This window comes from Sinocyclocheilus anshuiensis, unplaced genomic scaffold, assembly GCF_001515605.1.
Source record: "Sinocyclocheilus anshuiensis isolate Anshui unplaced genomic scaffold, SAMN03320099.WGS_v1.1 scaffold454, whole genome shotgun sequence".
NCBI classification, from domain to species: Eukaryota; Metazoa; Chordata; class Actinopteri; order Cypriniformes; family Cyprinidae; genus Sinocyclocheilus; species Sinocyclocheilus anshuiensis.
Window position 1 is genome coordinate 1,730,192 of NW_015548217.1, and position 13,942 is coordinate 1,744,133.

The following is a 13,942-nucleotide window of genomic DNA, read 5'->3' on the forward strand; positions in this document are numbered from 1 at the left end:
TATATATATATATATATATATATATATACATATATATATATAAGTGCCGTGGTGTGTGGTGGTGTTCTGAAATGAGTTTTTTTTTATCAAATATAAATTCATGTCCCAGTCACACTTTCTTGGTTAAATAAACATTACTTACACTATCAGAAAAAAAAATCAAAAACAGCTATTTTTACATTAACAATTATTTATTAAAGCCAAGTATGAATCTCATCAAGTTACATTTATTCCAAAATAATAACTCGAGGCAATAACAATTTAGCAATTTGAAACTATTTTAAATTGTTTAAATTTAACACAAACATTTTATTTGTGAACTTATGTTCAGCTATTCTTTTTAATAGTTAACTTTGAACTATTTTTGAATTTTTCGGATCATCAGTCATCAAAGCTCAGTAAATATTGAATACTTGAAATTTGCACCAAGCTGGTTACTCACTAAAAACTCCCACAGATCATGTTTTCATGCCATGTTAAGCACTATTTTGACATAACAAAGTGGTTATATCTGTGTGTGTGACTTGTTTACTTACTTTTTTTTAATTAGTCTTCTTATTGATTGTCTTATTCTTATTAAATCTTATTAATTAATTTATATTGTTCATTCAGAGTGATTCACGAATGTGGAACGTGCACAAACACAATAGGCGGGATTTATCGCATGAACCAATCACAGGTGACTTATTTAACTTTACCAAGCATTGTGTAAATTTTTCTATTCTATTCTGTTCTATTCTAATTTTGAGCTCACATTCAAGCATTGTTAATATTGGTTTTGCATTTGCAGCGTATTGTTTCCAGAGCAGTTAAAACCCCCAAGACATGCATCCCTGGGCTTCATTCTAATGCTTATTAAACCTAGACAACAGAAAGCATGACATGACTGAACGTACATGTAAGACCAGCTGTAGTCCCAGTTCTGTGGCTTCCAGTCCTCCGGGCCCAGACTGACGGTCAGCTGGAACGCTGTAGTGAACATCATGTGTGCTACCATACCGAGAAGACCTGTGAACCAGAGCAGAGACAAACACTGTTACAGACCGATCCCTCTGTCACCAGCAGGAGGTAGTGATGAACCACGGCACAGATGAAAACCAGCAGCCTCTCACACGCTCATATAACACTGCACCTCAAACAGTGACCACAGAATCCTGTGGTTCCACATGCTCAACTACATCTAACGCTGATCTGATGGACATTTTCTAATTCATGTATCATTAGTCAATGCAGTTTGTATGAGCTTATATTAACTACACTACATAACCAAAAGTGTCCAGGTATAATTTTAGTATCATTTCAGAAAATGTAAAAAAATAATAGAAAAACAAACAAACAAACAAACCATAATAGAAAATCCTAACAAATAAAAATATTAAACAATTCAACAAAAAAGATTCACTTGAGCAGCAACATTGTGTAAAAGCTTGCTTTCAGAGAATATATCTTGAGGCATTGACAAGGTATAAATAGCGGTATTGTCATGAAAATTAATGCCTAGTTCTATTAGAAATGTTGGTCTAAGCAGATTGCATAGCTGTATACTTCATTTTTTTGCACCTGTTAGTATTGTGTGTTGCTGAAATAGCCAAACCTGTTCATTAAAAAGGGGGTGTTTTGACACTGATTACAATGCTTCCATGGTTCCCTGTGTGTGTGTATAAGTTGGGGAAAGATCCCCCAGAACAATGTGCATTTAAATTTAAAGTGTAACATATTTAGATGTTTATCACGTGCAGGATGATGATGCATCAGCCAACGTGATATTAGGAAATAAATAGAAACAGTTCCTAATTTAGTTGTTAAAGCACAACATGGAAAATTATAATTTATTCTATGACTTATACACAGGCTTATGAATATTTACATTTTTTATTGTCCATAATGTAGTTGAGGATATGTCATAATAGCCACACTATGAATGCAAAGTGAAATGATTTCACTCAATTAGCCTTTAGGTTTAAATGAATAATAAAGGCTGTACCTCTGTTGCATTGGATTATTGAATAACCCTGTAAATAAAAAATAATAACACTAGTAACAACATGCCACTCTGGGCCTTCAGTGCCAATTATTTCAAAACAAAAACTATAACTTTTACTCCACAAGTCCAAAAACATTAATGTGTCCACAAATTTGTCATTAACAAACAGACACAAAAATGTTGATATTCAACATGATGACACGATGTTAGATTGACTAACTGACTAACTGACTAAATCTAATAAATTAGATGCAGTTGAAATTACAAAATTAAAAACCAAAATTATAGCATAGCCATTCATCTACTTTATATACAGTATATGTTATTTATGTATAATATGTATTTCATCTCAATGCATTGACTGTGTTGTCCAATAATTAGAAGATTCTCATCTTGTATATATGGATGTTTACAGTTGAATAATCTTGTCTGAATGCAGTTTTCACTCAATATCAATCAGAGGACATGCTAGGAAATCTTTAAGTGAACGAATGAATGAGTGTGTGTTAGCAGCAGCAGCGCAGGTCAGGCTTTCCTGCTTAATGGTGTCATTATGTGGAAGTGAAAGCAATCTAAATGCTCTGGCCAGATGGCAAACTGGACATAATCAACAGCGTCAGACCTGCAGTCCGGACAATCAAAGTCACCTCACCAGAAATAGCAAGGACAGAGGTAAATTACACATTATTTACAGCTCACTAAGTCTGCATACTGAGCCGCCGCAAATCCACTCAATAAAGCCAAATCACAGAATCGAGTGGAAAAACAACAAAAGCAACCTGAAAGAGACGGTCAGAGCTTTCAGACACCCTATAAAAAGCGGTTTGTGTCTCTTATAGTATCATGTCCATCTAAATCCTCACACGCGTGTCTGACCGATAACCCTCACGTCTCCATGACAACCGCAGCGATCGGTCTGTATGCAGACATCTTCACGAACACACACTAGTGAATAATAACAATAAAAAGCGCTTGTTAACTTCATTCATTCATGAATCAGCAGAATCCCCGGACAGTGAAGCCCACGTTCACTTCAATAACCCATCAGAATTATGATTAGTTATTTTTATTGCCTAATTTTTTCAGCAAACTGCCAGCACAAATGGGGTATAGGATGTGATTGATTCCTTCAAGCCAACTACATAATGGATTAATACTGTAAAAACACAAAATAGATTCTCAAGAGTCTCTCCAATGACCCTCTACTGTCAAATCTCATCTGCACTTCCAGATATTCAAACCTGCCACATCGCATTTGGGTACGAGGCATTTAGAAACCAATAAGCTTAAAGTCTTTTTCATACTAAACTGTTATATGGCTTTAGAAGACTTTTTTTGTTTTTTTTATTTTTTCCCCTTAATGAAACTGATTTAGCTTTGGAACAAAGTAAACGATTATTGTTGATGATTATTATTATTATTACTATTATTAATATTACTGTCTTATCTATAATATAATATAATATATAAAGTTTTTAATCTGATATTATATTGCATTAAATGTAAGATGATGTTGATGATGATGATGATTATTAATAAATATACACTGAACAAAATTATAAATGCAACACTTTTGTTTTTGCCCCCATTTTTCATGAGCTGAACTCAAAGATCTAAGACTTTTTCTATGTACACAAAAGGCCTATTTCTCTCAAATATTGTTCAGAAATCTGTCTAAATCTGTGTTAGTGAGCACTTCTCCTTTGCCGAGATAATCCATCCACCTCACAGGTGTGGCATATCAAGATGCTGATTAGACAGCATGATTACTGCACAGGTGTGCCTTAGGCTGGCCACAATAAAAGGCCACTCTAAAATGTGCAGTTTTACTGTATTGGGGGGTCCGGGGGGGTCCGAAAACCAGTCAGTATCTGGTGTTGCATTTATAATTTTGTTCAGTATATAAAGGTATGATATTATCAGTTTGATAATATAATATAATAAATATAATATAATATAATAACGTAACAGGTGTGACAATGGAGTTGGATCCAAATGCAAGGCTTTAATAAAGAGCGTAGTCAGACAGGCGTTGTAAAACAACAGCAAACAACAATATCCAAGGCAAGGCAAAAAGAGTAATCCAACAACAGGCAAAGGTCAGGGCAGGCAGCAAACAATCAAAAGTCAGAAAGACAGTCCAAGGTATAAACACAAAGGCAAGGCAAGGCAAGGCAAGGCAAGGAAACATGGTTAGAAAACACAGGAGACAATAGGCGCGTTTCCATTACCCTTCAAATTCAAATTGTGCAAATTGAAATTGCGAATTGAAAATACGCCTAATGGAAACGCATCAATTTCGCAAAAACGGCCATATATTGCAAAAAGTTTTTACCCTCGCATGAGGTGGTTTTTCAGGCAATGCGAAAAAGGAATAATTCGCAAAACTGCAATGGAAACGTCTTTTTTTCTGCATTTACAGGTCACATGGCGTATATGTAAAAAGTCATATGATCGTTCTTCAATGTACTATAACCTCCAAGAAACACTTCATACGTGGCCGCGCTCCAGTATAAAGGGGCTTTCCCTATCATTAATGCTTAGACAATTTACACTGCACACGTCTGCGGTGCGGTGTGGCTCTGATACGGTCACTGAAGCTGATTGCGGCCACTCAATGCTTGTGTTTATGTTTTTATACAGTCTATGGTTTCAGTAGTTTCTGAAGCGGCTCTCTTTGCTGCTTCTGTGAAGATACATGCATAAGCCTCCTTTGAATAAATATAGCCAAAATCCGTCAAAATCCCACCAAAATCCTTTGCCATGAGAGGTCGCGAGAGGCAAAAGGTTATGTTTTAGTCGCATAACATTGGTTAATGTAAAAGTCGTCATTTCGCAATACTTTTTTATCGACATTTAGAAAATATCGCCAAAGTTTTGTGCAAATCTGTAATGGAAACGCGCCTAATGAAATGTACAGGCTAACAATAATCAGCCGCGTGTGAGTGTGAATGCAACCTTCATAGTCCTCCTAATATGTGACAGCTGTGAACTGATGATGAGATCTGATGAGTCCAGGCAAAGGATTATGGGAAATGGAGTCCAGGGTGAATGACAAAGGTATGGGATGGAGTGCCCTCTGGAGGAGTTCATGGGCACTACAGCTGGTGATCGTAACAAATATAATATAATGTAAATAAGTGCTGTCAAAATTTGCATGCTAACACAGGTGATTAATTTTTCCAGTTTAACGGCATTAAAAATATTTAACACAGTTAACGCAGGAGCGGAGCCACCCCACTCACAACTGCTGCTTCTGTTTCTTTTTTCTTGACAATAATTGCGTTTATTTAGATGCAGAATGTCTTCATGACCACATCAAATAGAAGACTTTTCAGATGCTCACTCCACTTCGATATTTCACCAGGAGCTAAACAAATGAACGCGGAAACCGTACAGGTGACGAGGAGCTTCAATAGAACATCAGTGAACTGCGGTCAGATGAGACGTTGTCAGGCCATATGTCAGTAAAAACGAATTTTCCTGTCCTGTCAGCCCAGCGTTTTTGAAAAAAGTCGCCAGCCACCTCCAGCATTTTTGCTGATTTTCACTAAAATTTCATGGCCCCCAGAATATTTTGTTGCCTGAACATGCAATACATGAAAATAAAGAACAGACCCTCTCAGGCCATATGTCAGTCGTCAGCGTTTTTGAAAAAAGTCGCCAGACACCGCCAGCATTTTTGCTGATTTTCACTAAAATTTCATGGCCCCCAGAATATTTTGTTGCCTGAACATGCAATACATGAAAATAAAGAACAGACCCTCTACTTTTAAACAAAAAAAAATATTTTATTATTCTAGCTTCAAGCATTGTTTTTTTTTTATCAACACTTGAGTGTATACAGGCAGGCTTAATAAAAAAGCTAAATTTTAAGCAAAAAGTACTACAAATACTACATCTGGATCATATTCAGTACAATGATCAAAGCAAAGATGCAGTAGATCACTTCCATCAGCACTCCCAAAGCTTGCACAGTCCTTTTCCACTGCATTTGCATTTTTTTCATATGCATATGCATACTGTACATGCGAGATCGCTTGTTTCTGCATCTTCCTCACCTGTGATTTTTATCTGCACATTCTAGACTCATTTACGAGGTGCGTAATAGCGCCCCTGGGCATATAACAGCGAGAATGCGGAAATCCGGAAAATTCCGTGTTTGGCAGGGAAAGAGTTAAAGCACAAATGAAAATAAGAGCATGCGTGTCAGATCCGCATCACGTTCAGCAGCGGCAGCTCTTAAAGTAATAGCAGCCAAATAACCCAATAACCCAGCTGCTGTGATGTCTGTTAATCAAAGAACAAAAGAAAAAGAGGAAATCAATAACTTTTGTAGCTGTAAGGATTCATCTATATTTAATTTAGAATTTAGTGTTTGATAACTTTATTCAATTTCTGTATATTTCCTACTTGTTGAAGGGCACAGGTAACTAAATACAGGTATGACATTTATTATAATGGGTTTATGTGAAGATTGTTTTAAGTTAACTTAAATTAGAAGTTGTTATTTTTTTAAGTCTAATAAAATTGTTAAAATTGATAGCTCTCAATTATACTGTAATGTTGAATGGCTAAAGTTAAAGGATAAATATTAGGAAAAAATAACAATTTCCTAGATATACTGTCTTTATGTTGTTTCTACACTAATTTGAAGATTGAATGTGAAATTATTGCAATATAAAAGTATATTTAAAAACTTTATTATTAGGTGGGATTAATCGGGATTAATTTCATAATATAATATAATGTTATTATTATTATTATTATTAAAAATCATGCAGGTCTGGAACAACACAAAGATAAGCAAATGATGACAAAATTATCATTTTCGCTTGGCATATCCCTTTACAAGTTTCAGGAACATACAAAATGTTTATTGCTATTGTGTAATAAAGTAAGGTTATATTTGGTCTTTTCGATTGGTCTAAAGACTTTAATCAACAACAGCACTAAAATACGAGTTCAATCAAGTAAAGGTAATGGGTTATTAGAGTCACAAAACATAATTATCTATGTGACAAAGTGCATTAAACTTAAAACTTTTCAATATACATTATGTACTTCATGCTTCACTGCATCTAAACGTCTGGTGTGTTAAGAATGCAGCCGACTGTTCTCTTCTGTTGATTGTGTCAAATGAAGAAAGAAGCTAATTGAGGTTGCAGCCCCCTTCCCATGATGCACAGCGTTCATGAGCCCGCTCTCTCATGAAGCTCAAGAAAGAGATGACAGTGGGCCGTAAGTTCATCCCTCAGCCTTTATGCAATAATAAAACTGTAACGTGACACAAAAGGTCTCTCAGCAATCTTACTCTGTGTTTGGCACACATTTAAAGCCTCATTTAAACACAGAAGTGCATTTTTTATGATATGGGAGGTATTAATTTTAATACCAATAAATGTGATGTGCAAACATTCAATAGTAATCCTGAAGTGTGTAGAAGGTAATATTAATTAATAGGAATTTTTACAAAGGAAGATATTATTAATTTGTTATTATTACACTTTGACATAATATAATATAATTTAGCCTCCTGAGACCCTGCATCCTCATATGAGGACATTATATTTTAGTGAATTTCTCTGAGACTATACATGCCACAGTTTTAAGTCTGGATGTCCTTTAAAGAGCACATTCAGGGCATACTTGCATGTTTCACCATGACCACGCCCTCTCCTTGGTCTTCATTAATTTAGTGATCAAATGTAACACTCTTATGGAAATATGATAATATTTTGTAATTATCATTTAAATCTGACTAATTTTTAAACTGTTTGTCATAAATCAACATCTCAGGAAAATGTTATGGGGTTTTAAATCAAAATATGACTTATAGAACAGGACATCAATTTTATACATGTCCTCAGTTGAGGACACCGGGACTAAAAGCATGTTTATTACGCATTTTGGGAGACACAACAAATGAATAGGGAAAGAAAATATATTGCAATATTCCTATGAAATATTACATATTATTATGAAAATCTTGTCAATTATTACTCCCATTATTACACTTCTTTTTTCATTACATGTTGCCCCAAAAACACATTAATATGCAAATTAGATACAGTTTATATATACATTTTATATAATGGGAAAACCTGTTAATGGCCATTTTACACACATTTTGCATAAAGAAAAATGGTGTATCAAATCATTCTGTTATAACAGTTGAGAATCATCTTTATACAAAGTTTGGTATAAAAAATCCTGAAACCTAAAAATGTACTGGTGATTTAAAAAAATAATAATAATAGTTTTTTTCCTATGCATGTTCATTCATGTCTTTTTATTTATTTATTATTATTATTTAATGTCTTCTACCGAGGACATAGCATAGCATAACATTTCAATGAAATATAATTTAAAAAATAAAATAAAATAAAAATGTTCTAATGCTCTAAACAATGTAACGACATGAAAATATACTAAATCTTTCCTAAAAATTTTTTATGGGTCCTAAGAGGAAATTATAACATAATCACAATGATAATATCTTAACTGTACATTATTATCATAATAACATAATATAATATGAATAGTGAATATAATGTAATATAATATAATGAAGAGTACATAATATGAAATAGTCAAAGTTGATAATATCTTACCTTTATTATTATTATTATTATTATGTCTTGTCTGTAATGTAATGAGATACGATAAAATTAATTATTATATATTTTTAAAGGTATGACGTTATAATAATTTCATCAAATATTCAAATATTACTCCATTACAAGTGAAAGTTCTAAAGACAGATATTTACTTAAGTAAAAATACAGAAGTACTTGCATTTAAAAGTACTTAAGTACCAAAAGTACATTTATTTTTTTTATGTCAATGCACTGTTTTATTATTGTTGTATGTAATACTTGCAATACCTTATGCCTCTGAAGCAACTTATATATACACTACAATAAATTACACCTACTGAATACACCGACTACCCTGTCGTCACTTGGGAGTAAAGAGTTATGTTAAAATGTTAAAAACTGAAATTAAATGTTAGAAATGAAACGAGTTGGAAAAAAAAGGTTTAATTTAACACCCCTACCCACCCCCACAAAAGCAGCATGGTAGTAATCTCACACAGCTCTAGCAGTGTGTGCACACATCTACGTGTAGCCATTCATCCACATTTGAACCGAGTGGACAGTGAAATTGCTGTAAATACAGACTGATAAGAAAAAAATTAAACCTGTTTTAAAACCCAGCAACACAACTGTAGCTGTATAACTTTACAAAAGCAACACACTGCTTTATCAAAAAAGCAAAACAGCAAGATTTATTTGACATCATCACTTTCGCGGGACTTTGATGTCATACACAGAACGGTCAGTGCAGTGCTACTAAGTCAAACACCTACTGTGCACACAACAGCTGTTCTGTGGATTTATAGGTAATATTTACGTTTACACAATTTTGCAAAATCTATACAATATTGTGTCTAATATATACCACAATATTAACTTCTTATTATTGAATTGTTGTAAAGAAATATCACATTTGCAACTAGTCAGTGTTCAAAAATGTTGGAAAATCACATTTTAGAGAGGAAAAAATCACCCACTGACTTTCAAAGCTGCTAGTAACGACTTTCTACTTTGAGGACCTTGATAGAAATGTAATGTAGTGACAAGTACGATATTTGTCTTTCAAATGTAGTGAAGTTAAAGTCATACGTTTCCAGAAAACATAATACTCAAGTAAAGTACAGATTCTCAAAAAGTGTACTTAAGTACAATACTCAAGTAAATGTACTTCATTACTGTCAACCTTTGAATTTAATGTATTTAATATTAACAACAACATTAACAATAGGTAAGGTTAAGGCAAGATATCAGTTTGATTATTCATATTATACACTCTTGATAATGTTATATGAAAAATATAATATAATATAAATAGTCACAATGATAATATCTGAACTCTATATTATCATTATTATTAGTAGTAGTAATAATATGATAAAAATGATCATAATAATAATAATATATTACAATAATAATATATACAGGTAAGATATTACTTACCTAAGTTTGACTATTCATATTATAGACTTAATAATATAATATAATATAATAGTCACAATGATAATATATTTATATTAATATAATTAATTCATTTTTGTAATTAATTATTATTAGTAGAAGCAATTGTTGTTGTAGTAGTAGTAGTATGTCTCCTTTAATGCAATATAATATGAAAAATATTATAATACAGTATAAAGATATTATAATAATAATAGCATAAATGTAAGATATTGGTTGTATAGTGCAACTGCCCCTCCATACATAGTCAATGCTACACTGAAATATATAAATAAATAAGTAGAGCAGGATTTAAGCAGATTGAATTTCGACGCATATGTCGCCATAAACCCTTAAATTGTGAAACTGTCAAAAATAGCCTGGATGACATTCAAGAGTACTGCTAACCAATACTGTGAGGCTTATATGGGATTTTGAGCCGGATGTTTTTGTATGTATCTGAGGAACAGATAGGGCTCTGATACCACATAAATGCAAAGACATTCACCACAAAAAACTAGGCAGAGGACAGCCTGCAGGTAGATAGACATCGACCAGTAATGCATCTCCATGAGGACAGCTGTTAGTGGCCTTTAAAGCATTGCAATAGTTAGTATAGAAGAGGGACGTTTGCTGGACCTGTATTTGATTTTTTAATTGGTCATACAAAAACAATATGGCTTGAATGTGAATATAACAGGACAGAATCACAAAGAGTGTGCTGACCTTTGAAGGGTAGAGCCTGACAAAAGATGATCACTCAAAAATCAGCATCATATTCAGAGACAACGACATCAAGCACATGCTGATCATATACAACTAGTGTGGCCATTCATCTGGTTTTAGGTCAGACAGTGCGGTTTTGAAATGCCATGTTTGCCTACATGCGCAGGCTTTTGTCCTCCTTTTAAGATTGCTATTTTATACTTTTTGCAATGCTATGTAATAAATAAATACATTTGCTAATGTTATGTTCAAGTCATTATGTAGTGATGTACAATTTAGACACAATATTGTCAATATGGACTGTTTTGCTCTATTGCTATGCTCCACAGTCATTGCATCCCCGATCAACACAGTGGTGTTCTGTTCTTGAATGATCCACCGTGTTTGAACAAATCAATTGAGTCAATGATTCAATAAGCCATTCATAAAAACAGTTCCTAAATTCGAAACGGCAAACTAATATGCTACTATTACTATACTATTTTATTATATTATTATATACTACTACCTTTGGCATCTTTTTATGGCAGAAATAGTAATAGTATGCTAGTACAAGTCATGCCGTTCATTTCCGAATAATTTTTAAATTAGTAAATCAATGATCCACTTAAGACAGTGATTTGTCGCCACCTACTTGTGGTTTTAGTTTCATATTTAAAGTATAATTTCATAGCTCTCTATTCAGTATATTTTATATTTAACGCATTAATCTCCTAACATTATGTATACAATTGTAAATGCAGTGTAAATGCATTCATTGCATCTCTGAGCTGCATTAAACAGAGTAAATTCATCTAAATGCCACTTCTGCAGTGCAAAGATGGCTTTTATGAATATCGACTTCATTTAATTGGTAATTGGATTTCATATAATTGGAACTGACAAAATAGATGACACATATTTTTTACTATGGTTAAAAAATTGTCCTTATAAAGGTAAAAATGCCCCTGAAAATCAACATATCATCCGTTTTTTGGTGTTATAGAAATGCCACCCTACATGCAACACGTTACCTGACAGGACTGTGAATATGGCAGCGAAGGCATTCAGTTTCAGTCCATCGATGACGTTTCCAAAATGGCAGACCTCGATGGACATGAGGATTCCTCCGGTGGCCAGCAGTAAGATGTAGAGACACTCGGTTACGATGCAGAGCCACAAAACACCTGTGAGGATATGAGAGAGAGAAGCGATGTGTATCGAGGGAATTTCTGACAGGCCCTGAGGAAATTATGGATGGAGGAGTCCAGTTCTATCAAGATGAGGAGAGAAAGCAGATGGAGCTGCTGATTAAGATGATGTGGAGCCACAGACACTCACGGAGAACGACAAACTGAACCGCTGGGGCTCATTTAGATGGGCCTCCCATCGGGGAGCGGCTGAAATATTTATATACCAGAAACTTGACACTAGATTTAAAAGGAGATTTCAACTTTGAAAGCATGCGGATGCATCTACATATTTCATAGAGTTCGGCAGAAATCTTCATGCTGTCACATGCACTTTAGGTGGGAGGATGATGACAATATTCACACAAATGCCAAAGTGTGGAGAATGTAGTCTAGTTTTCTAGTTTCAGACACAGTATAAATGAAAACAAGGATGTGAGAGACAAAAGTTCAGTCCAAGTTACTAAAAAATTATGAAGTACTTCAGAAAGATTATGTAATATTTTTAAAAGAAGACACTTTTGCATTTATTTGATCAAAAATTGTGAAATGTTATTACATATTAAAATAGTGGTTTTCCATGTGAATATATGTTAAAATGTAATTTATTCCTGTGATCAAAGCTGAATTTTCAGCATCATTACTCCAGTCTTCAGTGTCACATGATCTTCAGAAATCATTCTAATATGATGATTTGCTGCTCAAGAAACATTTCTGATTATTATCAATATTGAAAACAGTTGTGCTGCTTCATATTTTTTGTGGAAATCATGATACATTTTATTTTTCAGAATTCTTTGATAAACATAAGTTCAAAAGAAAAGCATTTATTTGAAATAACACTGTTACCTGATCAGTTTAATGTGTAATAACGTAATATGTAATATTACTGTATATAATAAAATTTGTACTAACATTTTCTCTCTCTATATATATATATATATATATATATATATATACATATGGGTTTTAAAAATATATATGCACATAAAACATGAAAACATATGATAGTGACTGGCATATAAAAGGCATAAAGTTTGAAATTCTAAATAGGGACATGGCACAAAATAATTTTTTCTTTCCTTTGTGCACATTCGTATTTGTCGTTGAGCCATATATGAACACATTGTGCATGTATCACCCACAGATAAACACAGACTGACTTCATCATAATGCATAAGCACAGATTACTCATCAATAAAACTCCGTGGCTATAATCCACAAGAATATCATTATACCGATACATGCGTTTCATCTCCAGGGATATAAAACCTAAAGATGATTATTTCTCACTCTTGATTTAGACCCCAGCTCTGTCACGGTCAGTGCAGAATGAGCTGAATTACAGTGAGGAGTCACCCTGAGTCATCATCATCATCATGCTTAACTATCATTATATCTGATGGATCTTTAGTCTGGATCATGCATCTATCAATTACACTCAGAAACAACTGTGCTAAAGATGCTGGCGCTGCTGCCTGCTGAGAAAATGAAATCGTATTGACATGTTCATATATCTACATGAATGAGAATGAGGCAGGTGTACGGCTGGCAGAAAGATAAAAAAAAATCAGGCTTGATTAAAAGTGACTGGACCTCCAGACAGCATGTGCAAAATAAAAGAGTGGGCATCAGGAGAATCCCTTTCATTAAGGACCTGAGCGACACCCTATTTAAAACATCATGCAAAATCTGAATATTCCCCAGAGTTCATAATGAAGAGTGACAGACGTACCTCTCTCATGAGGAGGAGCCACGCTTATGAAGCTTCTGCATTTCTCACCTGCAAGAGGAAAAGACATTCAACACAACGGTGTGAGACTCACTGAGTTTTTTTTTTACTTCATGATTATTAATGTGTGAAAAAACGTTAGTAATTATAAGAGAGAATGTAAAAATGATACTGTAAAATCCTGTTAATTGGTTAGATGTAAGTTATGGTAAAAAAATATCATACTGTAGTATAAAAAAACTATTTAATTAATTGTAAAAACAGTAATTTTTAATGTCAGTAAACTGTAAGCTAA

The 13,942-nt window shown here is 33.6% G+C and overlaps 1 protein-coding gene across 1 annotated transcript in view; it reads right to left on the reverse strand.

Annotated features, from left to right (window-relative positions):
- Nucleotides 1-13,942, reverse strand: part of gsg1l2b (gsg1-like 2b) — an 18,047-nt gene that overhangs the window by 1,950 nt on the left and 2,155 nt on the right. Inside the window, exons 2-4 of the mRNA XM_016440801.1 lie at nt 13,651-13,698; nt 11,760-11,912; nt 897-1,008 (exon numbers count right to left, since the gene is read on the reverse strand). Of these exons, the coding sequence (XP_016296287.1) occupies nt 897-1,008; nt 11,760-11,912; nt 13,651-13,698 (313 nt within the window). The remainder of the gene's footprint in view (nt 1-896; nt 1,009-11,759; nt 11,913-13,650; nt 13,699-13,942) is intronic.